Genomic DNA, 13,677 nt, shown 5'->3' with positions numbered 1-13,677 from the left:
CGCGGCCCCTTAACCTCCCCCACCCCTCCTGCTGAGGCCTAAAATTGGGTCAGGCCCCTCCCACCCCGCGCGTCCCCATTGGTCAAATCTAGGTCAGGCCCCGCCCCCCCGCGCGGCCCCCATGGCAGCTCCGCGTGACCGCGGCCAACCCCTCTCTGCCCCGCCCACTCACCCACCCTCCGCGCTCCTATTGGCTGCTGCCGGAGCCAGGAGGGGCGTGGTCTGGGCGAGGGGGCGGAGCTCCGCCCGTCGCGGGGAGGGGCGGGGCGACACGTGCTGCGCGGGCGGGACTTGGATGGGAGCGGACCAATGGCGGAGGGGCAACGTGAGCCCGGGGGGCGGAGTCCCCATGGGAGTGGGCGGGGCGGAAATAGCGGAACGGGTTGTAATTGGCTCATTGCCTCGGTGGGGGCGTGGCTCCTCTTTGTCCCCGCCTTCGGTCGGGGGGGGGGGGGGAGCGCGCTTCGCAGCGCCCCCGCGGGCGGCTCATGCCGAGGGATCGGCGGCAGGTTCGGAACGGGAACGGGGACGGGGACGGGGACGGGAACGGGAACGGGAACGGGGACGGGAACGGGGACGGGAACGGGAAGCAGGGACCGGAGGGGGGGGGAACGGGAGGGGAATAGGAACGGGGGGGGGACGACCTTAAACGGAGCCCGGGATTGGGGGGGACCGGGACCCATGGGAGAGGGTTAAAGGGAACCGGGGGGGGGGGGTGGGGGTGGTGGTGTCCCCTCCCCGTGACGTCACGCTCACGTCACTCCTGGGCTTCCCCCCCCTCCCTCTACCGTGGGAATCCATCCCGGGGTCACCCGAGGTGAAGCCGCACGTGGGCGCCCCCACGTGAGCTCCGCACGTGCGGGGTGTGCCCCCCCCCCATTCCCCGCCCCCCCCCCACGTGTCCCGTGTGTGTGTGTGTGTGTGCCCCCCCCCCATGATCGTGTCACGTGTTCCAGGGTGATGGACGCCCCCCCCCGGTGCCTTCGGGGGGCCCCCCCCGTGGGAGCGCGGTTCCGGGGCCCCGGAGCTGGAATACGTGGATCTGGACGAGTTCCTGCGGGAGCACGGGCTCCCCCCGAGCCCCGGTGCGACGGGGATGGGGGGGGGCAGGGAGTGAGCTGGGTCCAGCCCCCATTGCGATAAGGCCCCTCTATCGCGATATAAACCCCCTCCCATTGCGATAAGACCCCTATATCGCGATATAACCCCCCCTCCCATTGCACTATGGCTCCTCTATCACGATATAAACCCCCTCCCATTGCGATAAGGCCCCTCTATTGTGATATAAACCCCCTCCCATTGCACTACGGCTCCTCTATCGCGATATAAACCCCCTCCCATTGCGATAAGGCCCCTCTATCGCGATATAAACCCCCTCCCATTGCGATAAGGCCCCTCTATCGTGATATAAACCCCCTCCCATTGTGATAAGACCCCTCTGTCACGATATAAACCCCCTCCCATTGCGCTAAGGCCCTTCTATCGCGATATAAACTCCCTCGCATTGCCATAAAGACCCTCTATAGCAATATAACCCCCTCCCATTGCAATAAGACCCCTCTGTCGTGATATAAACCCGCTCCCATTGCGCTAAGGCCCTTCTATCGCGATATAAACTCCCTCATGTTGCCATAAGGACCCTCTGTCGTGATATAAGCCCCCTCCCATTGCGATAAGGCCCCTCTGTCGCAATATAAACCCCCTCCCATTGCGATAAGGCCCCTCTATCACGATATAATCCCCCTCACATTGCCATAAAGACCCTCTATAGTGATAAAAACCCCCTCCCATTGCCGTAAGGACCCTCTGTCGCAATATAAACTCCCTCCCATTGCTGTAAGCTCCCTCTATTGTGATACAAACTCCCTCCTGTCACTGTAAGGCCCCTCGATCGCAATGTAAACTCTCTCCCATTGCCATAAGGACCCTCTATCATGATATAGACTCCCATTGCCATAAGGACCCTCTATCATGATATAGACTCCCATTGCCATAAGGACCCTCTATCATGATATAGACTCCCATTGCCATAAGGACTCTCTATCACAACATAAACTCCCGTTGCCATAAGGATCCTCTGTCGTGATATAAACTCTCTCTTATTGCCATGAGGCCCCTCTATCGCAATGTAAACTCCCTCCCATTGCCATGGGGACCCTCTATTGTGATACAAACTCCCATTGCCATAAGACCCCTCTATCATGATATAAACTCCCTCCCGTTGCAATCAGAGCCCTCTATCACGATATAAACTCCCTCCCATTGCAATCAGAGCTCTCTATCACGATATAAACTCCCTCCCATTAGTATAAGAACCCTCTATCGTGATATAAACTCCCGCCCATTGGCATAAGAACCCTCTATCGTGATATAAACTCCTGCCCATTGGCATAAGAACCCTCTATCGTGATATAAACTCCCGCCCATTGGCATAAGAACCCTCTATCACGATATAAACTCCCGCCCATTGGCATAAGAACCCTCTATCACGATATAAACTCCCACCCATTGGCATAAGAACCCTCTATCGTGATATAAACTCCCTCCCATTCTGATAAGGATCCTCTATCGCGATACAAACCCCCTCCCATTGCCCCTATTCTCACTCTCTCCCCTTCTCCCCCCCCCCCCCCCACCTCCGTTTGCAGCCGCCGCCGCCCCCCCTCCCCGGTGCCCTCCCACCCCCCCGGTGCCGGGGGAGCCGCCGCTGGAGGGGGAGGCGCTTGGGGGGGGACCCCCCTTCGACCCACGGCGGCTCCGGTTCTCGCAGGACGAGCTGCGGCCCCAGCCCATCGCCAGGAAGGCGCGGAAGGTGCACGTGCCCGAGGAGCAGAAGGTGCCCGGGGGGGGCACCCATAGAGGGGTGAATCCCAAATGGGGGGGGGGGGGGACACAGACACGACATTGGAGTGGAGGGGACCCCATGGGGAAGTGGGACCCGGGGGGGGGGGGGGGGGGTCTAAGGTGTCCATTGGGCAACAAAGGGATGGGGGCACCCAGTGTATGGGTGGGGACCCCAGTGGTACATGGGGGGGGGGGGTAGAACCAATGGGCATACATTGAGCTCTATAGGACCCCATGGGCACACACACAGAGCTCTATAGGACCCCATGGGCACACACACACAGCTCTATAGGACCCCATGGGCACACACACACAGAGCTCTATAGGACCCCATGGGCACACACACACAGCTCTATAGGACCCCATGGGCACACACACACAGCTCTATAGGACCCCATGGGCACACACACAGCTCTATAGGACCCCATGGGCACAAACAGAGCCCTCTAGGACCCCATGGGCACACACAGAGCCCTATAGGACCCCAGGGGCACACACACAGCTCTATAGGACCCCATGGGCACACACAGAGCTCTATAGGACCCCATGGGCACAAACAGAGCCCTATAGGACCCCATGGGCACACACAGAGCCCTATAGGACCCCATGGGCACACACACAGAGCTCTATAGGACCCCATGGGCACACACACACAGCTCTATAGGACCCCATGGGCACACACACAGCTCTATAGGACCCCATGGGCACACGCACAGAGCTCTATAGGACCCAATGCTCACACACACAGCTCTATAGGACCCAATGGGCACACACAGAGCTCTATAGGACCCCATGGGCACACACACAGAGCTCTATAGGACCCCATGGGCACACAGAGCTCTATAGGACCCCATGGGCACACACACACAGCTCTATAGGACCCCATGGGCACACACACACAGCTCTATAGGACCCCATGGGCACACACACACAGAGCTCTATAGGACCCCATGGGCACACACACACAGCTCTATAGGACCCCATGGGCACACATACACAGAGCTCTATAGGACCCCATGGGCACACACACAGCTCTATAGGACCCCATGGGCACACACACACAGCTCTATAGGACCCCATGGGCACACACACACAGCTCTATAGGACCCCATGGGCACACACACACACAGCTCTATAGGACCCCATGGGCACACACACACAGCTCTATAGGACCCCATGGGCACACACACAGCTCTATAGGACCCCATGGGCACACACACAGAGCTCTATAGGACCCCATGGGCACACAGAGCTCTATAGGACCCCATGGGCACACACAGCTCTATAGGACCCAATGCTCACACACAGAGCTCTATAGGACCCCATAGGCACGCACAGAGCTCTATAGGACCCCATGGGTACACACACAGAGCTCTATTGACCCCATGGGCACACACAGAGGTCTATAGGACCCCATGGGCACACACAGAGCTCTATAGGACCCCATGGGCACACACAGCTCTATAGGACCCATTGGACACACACAGAGCTCTATAGGACCCCATGGGCACACACACAGCTCTATAGGACCGCATGGGCACACACACACATCTCTATAGGACCGCATGGGCACACACACACATCTCTATAGGACCCCATGGGCACACACACAGCTCTATAGGACCCCATGGGCACACACACAGAGCTCTATAGGACCCCATGGGCACACACAGAGCTCTATAGGACCCCATGGGCACACACACAGCTCTATAGGACCCCATGGGCACACACACAGCTCTATAGGACCCCATGGGCACACACACAGCTCTATAGGACCCCATGGGCACACACACACAGCTCTATAGGACCCCATGGGCACACACAGAGCTCTATAGGACCCAATGGGCACACACACACAGCTCTATAGGACCCCATGGGCACACACACACAGAGCTCTATAGGACCCCATGGGCACACACACAGAGCCCTATAGGACCCCATGGGCACACACACACAGCTCTATAGGACCCCATGGGCACACACACACAGAGCTCTATAGGACCCCATGGGCACACACACACAGAGCTCTATAGGACCCCATGGGCACACACACACAGCTCTATAGGACCCCATGGGCACACACACAGCTCTATAGGACCCCATGGGCACACACACAGAGCTCTATAGGACCCCATGGGCACACAGAGCTCTATAGGACCCCATGGGCACACACAGCTCTATAGGACCCAATGCTCACACACAGAGCTCTATAGGACCCCATAGGCACGCACAGAGCTCTATAGGACCCCATGGGTACACACACAGAGCTCTATTGACCCCATGGGCACACACAGAGGTCTATAGGACCCCATGGGCACACACAGAGCTCTATAGGACCCCATGGGCACACACAGCTCTATAGGACCCATTGGACACACACAGAGCTCTATAGGACCCCATGGGCACACACACAGCTCTATAGGACCACATGGGCACACACACACATCTCTATAGGACCGCATGGGCACACACACACATCTCTATAGGACCCCATGGGCACACACACACAGCTCTATAGGACCCCATGGGCACACACACACAGCTCTATAGGACCCCATGGGCACACACACACAGCTCTATAGGACCCCATGGGCACACATACACAGAGCTCTATAGGACCCCATGGGCACACATACACAGCTCTATAGGACCCCATGAGCACACACACAGAGCTCTATAGGACCCCATGGGCACACACAGAGCTCTATAGGACCCCATGGGCACACACACACAGAGCTCTATAGGACCCCATGGGCACACACACACAGCTCTATGGGACCCCATGGGCACCCTATGGGCTGTGTTGAGCCCCCCCTGTGCCCCCCATAGGACGAGCGGTACTGGAGCCGGCGCAGCCGCAATAACGCGGCGGCGAAGCGCTCGCGGGACGCGCGGCGGCTCAAGGAGAACCAGATCTCGGTGCGCGCGGCCTTCCTGGAGCGGGAGAACGCGGCGCTGAGGCAGGACGTGGCCGCGGCCCGCAGGGAGCTGGCGCGATTCCGGGGGCTCCTGGCGCGCTACGAGGCCCGGCACGGGGCGCTCTGAGAGCTGGTAATGGGTAATGGGATGGGGTGGGGATGGGGATGGGGATGGGATTGGATGGGGATGAGATGGGATGGGGTGGGGATGGGGATGGGGTGGGGTGGGGTGAGGATGGGGTGGGGATGGGGATAGAATGGGATGGGGATGGGGATAGGATGGGGATGGGATAGGATAGGATAGGATGAGATGGGGATGGGACAGGATAGGATGAGATGGGGATGGGATAGAACGAGATGGGGATGGGATGGGGATGGGGAGGGAAGGATGTTATTGGTACATCATGGGGGATACGGGGTGTGGGATGCAGGGGTTGGGATGGGATTGAGGGGGGGTGCAGGATGGAGGGGTATGGAACAGTGTGGGATGGGGGGACCAGATGGGATGAGGTGCATGGGATGGGGAGGGCTGGGATGTGATGGGGTGGTGGTGCAGGATGTAGGGGTGCAGGATGTGATGATCTGGCATGGAATGGGGTGATCCGGTCTGGAATGGCGTGGTCGGGGGGGGGGGGTGGGGGTGCATGGAATGCTGCTTGGAGGGAATCCCATGGCACGATCCCGTTCCCCACAGGGATCCCAACAGCCGGAGCCGGGCACTGGGATCCAGCTCCAGGAATCGGGATTGGCCTGGAAATGGGACCGGGATCTGGCACCGGGATCCATCCCTGGATCCCATTTCCAGCCCTGATCCAGAACTGGGATCAGGATCCAGCCAGACACACCCCCCCCCCCATGGTGGGGGACCCCCAAAACAGGACTGTTCCCCACCCCCACACCAGGCCTGGACACCCCCATAGGGGTCCATCCACATCCCCCCCCCCATAGGGAACCCCCCCCATTGGGGGGGTGTCTCCCCCCATATTTATTCCCCAGCCCCATGGCTGGTTCAAAGCACAATGGGGGGGCCCCAAGTGCTGGGTGCCCCCCCCGCACCCCACAGACCCCCCTCCCCCTCCGTAGGACCCCATTCCCCCCCAGTGACCCATTTCCAGTGCAGGCCAGTAACGTCACTGGGGGGGAGGGCCCCTTGACTCCAGCCCCTCCCCCCAACACCCATTGGGGGGGGTCCAGCCCCTCCCCCCCTGCACTTCGACCACTTTATTGCCCCACCCCCGCCCCCCCCCCCCCCGCACGTGGGATTTGGGGGTCGCGATGAGGGGCGATGGGGGGGAGGGGGAGGCTTTTGTATAGAATAAACCTGTGACCCTCGACTGAACCATTAGGATGGGGGGGGGGGGGGGGGGATGTGATGGGGGGGTCAAACCGGGTCATGCCCCCATCCCCCCCCCAAGCACTGAGCTCGCTCCACAGTTACACTTTATTGCATAGCACATTGGGGGGGGGGGGCGGGCAATAACCGGGTCCTTTGGGCCTCCCCATTGTGGGGTCCCTTTAAGCCCCCCCAACCCTCTGGGCTGTCCTCCTCCAGCCCAGACCTCTTGGGGCCATCCAATTGGGGGGGGGGGGGGGGTTGACCATTTGGGCTGTCCCAACCATGGGGGTCCCCCCTCTCATATCCCTTGGGCTGTCTGATCCATGGGGTTCCCCCCTCCCATTTACTTTGGGCTCTCCCATTTGTGGGGTTCCCCCTATCCCATATCCCTTGGGCTCTCCCGTTTGTGGGGTTCCCTATCCCCTGTCCCTTGGGCTCTCCCATCCATGGGTTCCCCCCTCTCCCCTTGGGCTCCCCCCATTCCCAGTCCCTTGGGCTCCCTCATCCATGAGGTTTCCCCCTCCCATTTACTTTGGGCTCCCTCATCCATGGGTTCCCCCCTTCCCCTTGGGCTCTCCCATCCATGAGGTTCCCCCCATCCCATGTCCCTTGGGCTCTCCCATCCATGGGTCCCCCATCCCATTTACTTTGGGTGCTCCCATTCTTGGGGGTACCCCCTCTCATGTCCCTTGGGCTCCCCCATCCATGGGGTTCCCCCCATCCCCTTGGGCTTTCCCCATTCCCAGTCCCCTGGGCTCTCCCATCCATGGGTTCCCCCCTTCCCCTTGGGCTCCCCATCCATGGGGTTCCCCCCATCCCATGTCCCTCGGGCTCTCCCATCCATGGGGTTCCCCCCATCCCCTGTCCCTTGGGCTCTTCCATCCATGAGGTTCCCCCCATCCCATGTCCCTTGGGCTCTCCCATCCATGGGTCCCCCATCCCATTTACTTTGGGTGCTCCCATTCTTGGGGGTACCCCCTCTCATGTCCCTTGGGCTCCCCCATCAATGGGGTTCCCCCCATCCCCTTGGGCTTCCCCCATTCCCAGTCCCCTGGGCTCTCCCATCCATGGGTTCCCCCCTTCCCCTTGGGCTCCCCATCCATGGGGTTCCCCCCATCCCATGTCCCTCGGGCTCTCCCATCCATGGGGTTTCCCCCATCCCATATCCCTTGGGCTCTCCCATCCATGGGGTTCCCCCCTTCCCCTTGGGCTCCCCCATCCATGGGGTTCCCCCCTTCCCCTTGCTCTCTCCCCCCCCTCTTTCCCCCTCTCCATCCCCCCTGCCCTGCCCCATTACTGCAGCGGGGGGGGTGTCAGCAGCCTGGCCAGCCCTCGGTGCACCTGCCCCTGCACGGCCCCGTACTCCACGCGCTCCCCGTCCACCGTCAGCGTCCCTCGGGGGGACAACGGCTCCAAACGGAAGGCTCTGGCCGGGACCCGAGCCAGGGTGCAGGGGGACCCCCCCCCTCCGCGGACCATGGCGAGCAGCGCCCGCAGCAGCGCGGCCCTCGACACCCCGCCGCGCACGTAGCACACGTGCACGAGGCCGTCGTCGGGGCGGGCTTGTGGGGCCGCCACCAGCTCCGCGCCAAGGTGGGACTGGGCCATGGCGAGCACCAGCACGAAGTCCCCTTCCAGGGTCACCCAACCCGCGGGCAGCGGCTGCCCCAGCGGCGGCAGGAGGTCGTCAATGGGGCCCGGTGACGGGGGTGACGGGGTGCGGGTGGAGGTGGCACCGGCACTTGGGGTATCGCCATCAATGGGGGTAACCCCAGCACTTGGGGGGGTTTCATTGGCTGAGATGGCTCCAGGGATGTTGGTGGCTCCATCACTTGGGGTATCTCCATCGCTTGGGGTATCTCCAGCACTTGGGGTGGCTCCATCACTTGGGGTATCCCCAGCACTTGGGGTGTTCTCATTGGCTGAGGTGGCTCCAGGGATGTTGGTGGCTCCATCATTTGGGGTGGCTCCATCACTTGGGGTGGCTCCATCGCTTGGGGTATCTCCAGCACTTGGGGTGGCTCCATCGCTTGGGGTATCCCCAGCACTTGGGGTGTTCTCATTGGCTGAGGTGGCTCCAGGGATGTTGGTGGCTCCATCACTTGGGGTATCTCCATCGCTTGGGGTATCTCCAGCACTTGGGGTGGCTCCATCGCTTGGGGTATCCCCAGCACTTGGGGCGTTCTCATTGGCTGAGGTGGATCCATGTACATTGGTGGCTCCATCACTTGGGGTATCGCCATCACTTGGGGTATCCCCATCACTTGGGGCATTCTCATTGGCTGAGGTGGCTCCAGGGATGTTGGTGGCTCCTTCACTTGGGGTGGCTCCATCACTTGGGGTATCCCCATCACTTGGGGCGTTCTCATTGGCTGAGGTGGGTCCAAGGATTTTGGTGGCTCCATCACTTGGGGTGGCTCCATCACTTGGGGTATCTCCATCCCTTGGGGTGGCTCCATCGCTTGGGGCATCTCTATCACTTGGGGTATCCCCATCCCTTGGGGTATCTCCATCACTTGGGGTATCCCAGTCACTTGGGCTGTTCTCATTGGCTGAGGTGGCTCCAGGGATGTTGGTGGCTCCGTCACTTTGGGTATCTCCATCCCTTGGGGTATCCCCATCCCTTGGGGTGGCTCCATCACTTGGGGTGCTGGCATCTCTTGGGGCATTCTCATTTGCTGAGGTGGGTCCAAGGATGTTGGTGGTCCCATCATTTCGGGTATCCCCATCACTTGGGGTGGCTCCATCACTTGGGGTATCTCCATCCCTTGGGGTACCTCCATCACTTGGGGTGGCTCCATCCCTTGGGGTATCCCCATCACTTGGGGTATCCCCATCACTTGGGCTGTTCTCATTGGCTGACGTGGCTCCAGGGATGTTGGTGGTCCCATCATTTCGGGTATCTCCATCCCTTGGGGTATCTCCATCACTTGGGGTGTTCCCATGGGTTGAGGTGGCTCCATGGACACTGCTGGCTCCATCACTTGGGGTGCCTCCATCACTTGGGGTGTCTCCATCACTTGGGGTGTTGGCATCAGTTGGGGTGCCTGCAGCATTTGGAAGGGGGTCATGTTTGTTGGTGGCTCCATCACTTGGGGTACCTCCATCATTTCGGGTATCTCCATCATTTGGGGTGTCCCCATAACTTGGGGTATCTCCACCACTTGGGGTGTCCATTCCCATTAAGGTGGCTCCATAGACCTTAGTGCCTCCATCCCTTGGGGTACCCCCACCACTGAAGGTGCCTCCATCCCCTGGGGTACCCCCCCACCAGTGCCGCCCCCCCTCCCTTGCCCCTCTGTGCCCGCAGAGGCCGGGCTCAGACTGTGCCCGGGGGGTGAAGCACCAGGGGTGCAGTACCAGTGGGTGCAGTACAAGTGGGTGCAGTACAGGTGGGTGCAGTACCAGTGGGTGCAGTACAGGTGGGTGCAGTACAGGTGGGTGCAGTACAGGTGGGAGCAGTACAGGTGGGTGCAGTACAGGTGGGTGCAGTACAGGTGGGAGCAGTACAGGTGGGTGCAGCACCAGTGGGTGCAGCACAGGTGGGTGCAGCACCGGTGGGTGCAGTACAGGTGGGAGCAGTACAGGTGGGTGCAGCACCAGTGGGTGCAGCACAGGTGGGTGCAGCACCGGTGGGTGCAGAACAGGTGGGTGCAGTGCTGGTGGGTGCAGCACCAGTGGGTGCAGTACAGGTGGGAGCAGTACAGGTGGGTGCAGCACCAGTGGGTGCAGTACAGGTGGGTGCAGAACAGGTGGGCGCAGCACCGCTGGGCACAGCACCGGTGGGTGCAGCACCATTGGGCGCAGTACCGCTGGGTGCAGCACCATTGGGCGCAGTACCGGTGCTCCCATCGCTAGGGGGCGCAGCGCTGCGGGGTGCCTTACCGGTGGGTGCAGCACCGGTGGGTGCAGTACAGGTGGGTGCAGCACCGGCGGGTGCAGCACCGCTGGGCGCCTTACCGGTGGGTGCAGCACCATTGGGTGCAGTACCGCGATCCCATCGCTAGGGGGCGCAGCGCTGCGGGGTGCCTTACCGGCGGGTGCAGTACCGGTGGGTGCAGCACCATTGGGCGCAGTACCGGTGGGTGCAGCACCATTGGGTGCAGTATCGGTGGGCGCAGTACCGGTGGGTGCAGCGCCATTGGGTGCAGTACCGGTGGGTGCAGCACCGGTGGGTGCAGTACCGCGATCCCATCGCTAGGGGGCGCAGCGCTGCGGGGTGCCTTACCGGCGGGTGCAGTACCGGTGGGTGCAGTACCGGTGGGCGCAGTACCGGTGGGTGCAGCACCATTGGGTGCAGTACCGGTGGGTGCAGTACCAGTGGGCGCAGTACCGGTGGGTGCAGCACCGGTGGATGCAGTACCGCGATCCCATCGCTAGGGGGCGCAGCGCTGCGGGGTGCTTACCGGCGGGTGCAGCCCCGGGGGTGTCGGCGGGGGCGCTGCGGGGCGCTGCGGGCAGGTAGCTGAGGCGGCCCCGGTACCGGGGCAGCGCCAGGAGCCGAGCGGCCGCGGCCAGGGCGAAGCGGGCCGGTCCCAGGCGGCGCAGGCGCTCGCTGCCGGTGTCCACGTCGGCCACGAGCCCCCAGGCCACGGCCAGGAAGGAGAAATGGCGGCGGCCCGAGGCCGTGGTCACCGAGAGCAGGTCCAGGGGGGACGGAACCGGGGAGCCCCGGCAGAGCAAGAGAGCGAGGTTCTGCAGGAGGGAGAGCCCCAGGGCGGGGGGGAGGCTGGGGGGGGGGGTGGGATTGGGGGGATGTGGGGTATGGGGATGTGGTGGGGATGTGGGATGGGGATGTGGGGATGGGGATGTGGGGATGGGGGATGGGGGGGTGGGGGGATGTGGGGTATGGGGATGTGGTGGGGATGTGGGATGGGGATGTGGGGATGGGGGATGGGGGGGTGGGGGGATGTGGGGTATGGGGATGTGGTGGGGATGTGGGGTGGGGATGGGGGATGGGGGGGTGGGGGGAGGTGGGGATGGGGGATGGGGGGGTGGGGGGATGTGGGGTATGGGGATGTGGGGATGTGGGATATGGGGATGGGGATGTGGGGATGGGGGGGTGTGGGGATGAGGATGGGGATGTGGGGATGGGGGATGTGGGGATGGGGATGTGGGATATGGGAATAGGGGGATGGGGGAGATGGGGATGGGGATGAGGGCATGGGGATGGGGACATGGGGATGTGGGATATGTGATACAGGGTAGAGGTATGGGGGGGAAATGTTGCACATGTGGGGTCATGGCGCAGAGCCACCATCCCCGTGTCCTCATGTGTCCCCTATCCCCATGACCAATATCTCCATGTTCCCACATCCCCATGACCCCATGAGTCCTCATATCCCATATCCCCACATCCCATATCGCCATATCCCCACATCCCACATCCCATCCCATATCGCCATATCCCCACATCCCCACATCCCATATCCCCATATCCACATCTCATACCCCATACCCATATCCCCATCTCATACCCCATACCTCCATACCCATATCCCCATGTACCATATCGCTATATTCCATACCCCCGCATCCCAGTTCCCACATCCTCATATCCCTATACCCCGTATTCCACACCTCGCATCCCATATCCCACATCCCATATCCCCATATTCCATGCTCCCACAACCCCCTATCCCCACATCTACATTTCATATCCCATATCCCACATCCTATATCCCCAGATCCCACATCCCCATATCCCGTCCCCCCATCCCCATCCCCACATTCCATATCCGCATATCCCATTTCTCCACATCCCACATCCCCACATCCCCATCCCCATCCCCACATCCCACCCCCCATCCCCATACCCGCAGTGGCAGTTGATGGCCGCCGCCAGCCATTCCCGGACCCACAGGGCAGGATTCCCAGTGGGATCCGCAGCGCTGCCGCCCAGTCCGGCCGGGCCAGGAGCCCATTGACCACCTATGGGGGGGGACGGGGACACAGACAGGACCCCAGTGACCCACAAGTGCCCCCCCCAGACACCCCCCCCTGCCCCATACCTCATAGAGGAGCCCATCCCCGGAGGCGGTGACGATCCCGTCCCATTCATCCAGGCTGAGCCCGGCCACCAGCTCCCGAGCGTGGTTCGCCCGCTCTGGGGGGGGCACAGAGAGCTGGGACCCACAGTGCCCCCCATGACCCACTGGCCCCCATGGCCCCATTGCCCCCCATTACCTCCCATTGCCCCCCATGGCCCCACTGCCCCCCATTACCTCCCATTGCCCCCCATGGCCCCACTGCCCCCCATTGCCGCTCAGTGCCCCCCATGACCCCACTGCCACCCATTACCTCCCATTGCCCCCACTGCCCCCCATTACCCCCCATTGCCCCCCATAGCCCCATTGTCCCCATTACCTCCCATTGCCCCCCATGGCCCCATTGCCCTCCATTACCTCCCATTGCCCACCATGGCCCCATTGCCCCTCATTACCTCCCACTGCCCCCATTACCTCCCATTGCCCCCCATGGCACCATTGCCCCCCATTACTTCCCATCGCCCCCCATGGCCCCACTGCCACCCATTACCCCCCATTGCCCCCCATGGCCCCAGTGCCCCCATTACCTCCC

General features: G+C 61.9%; 1 protein-coding gene across 1 annotated transcript; it reads left to right on the top strand.

Annotated features, from left to right (window-relative positions):
- Window positions 1–488: 488 nt before the first annotated feature.
- Window positions 489–5,889, top strand: LOC133263345 (D site-binding protein-like). Its single transcript, XM_061443091.1, has 4 exons — window positions 489–589; window positions 961–1,085; window positions 2,649–2,836; window positions 5,674–5,889. The coding sequence occupies exons 1-4, from the start codon at window positions 489–491 to the stop codon at window positions 5,887–5,889; spliced, it is 630 nt and encodes a 209-aa protein (XP_061299075.1).
- Window positions 5,890–13,677: the final 7,788 nt, after the last annotated feature.

Source organism: Pezoporus flaviventris, unplaced genomic scaffold, assembly GCF_033815535.1.
Source record: "Pezoporus flaviventris isolate CSIRO_AGI_PZ_B2104156 unplaced genomic scaffold, CSIRO_AGI_Pfla_v1 ptg000291l, whole genome shotgun sequence".
Classification (NCBI taxonomy): Eukaryota; Metazoa; Chordata; class Aves; order Psittaciformes; family Psittacidae; genus Pezoporus; species Pezoporus flaviventris.
Note: the sequence above shows the minus strand (reverse complement) of the source record. Positions and strands in the feature narration are given on the sequence as shown.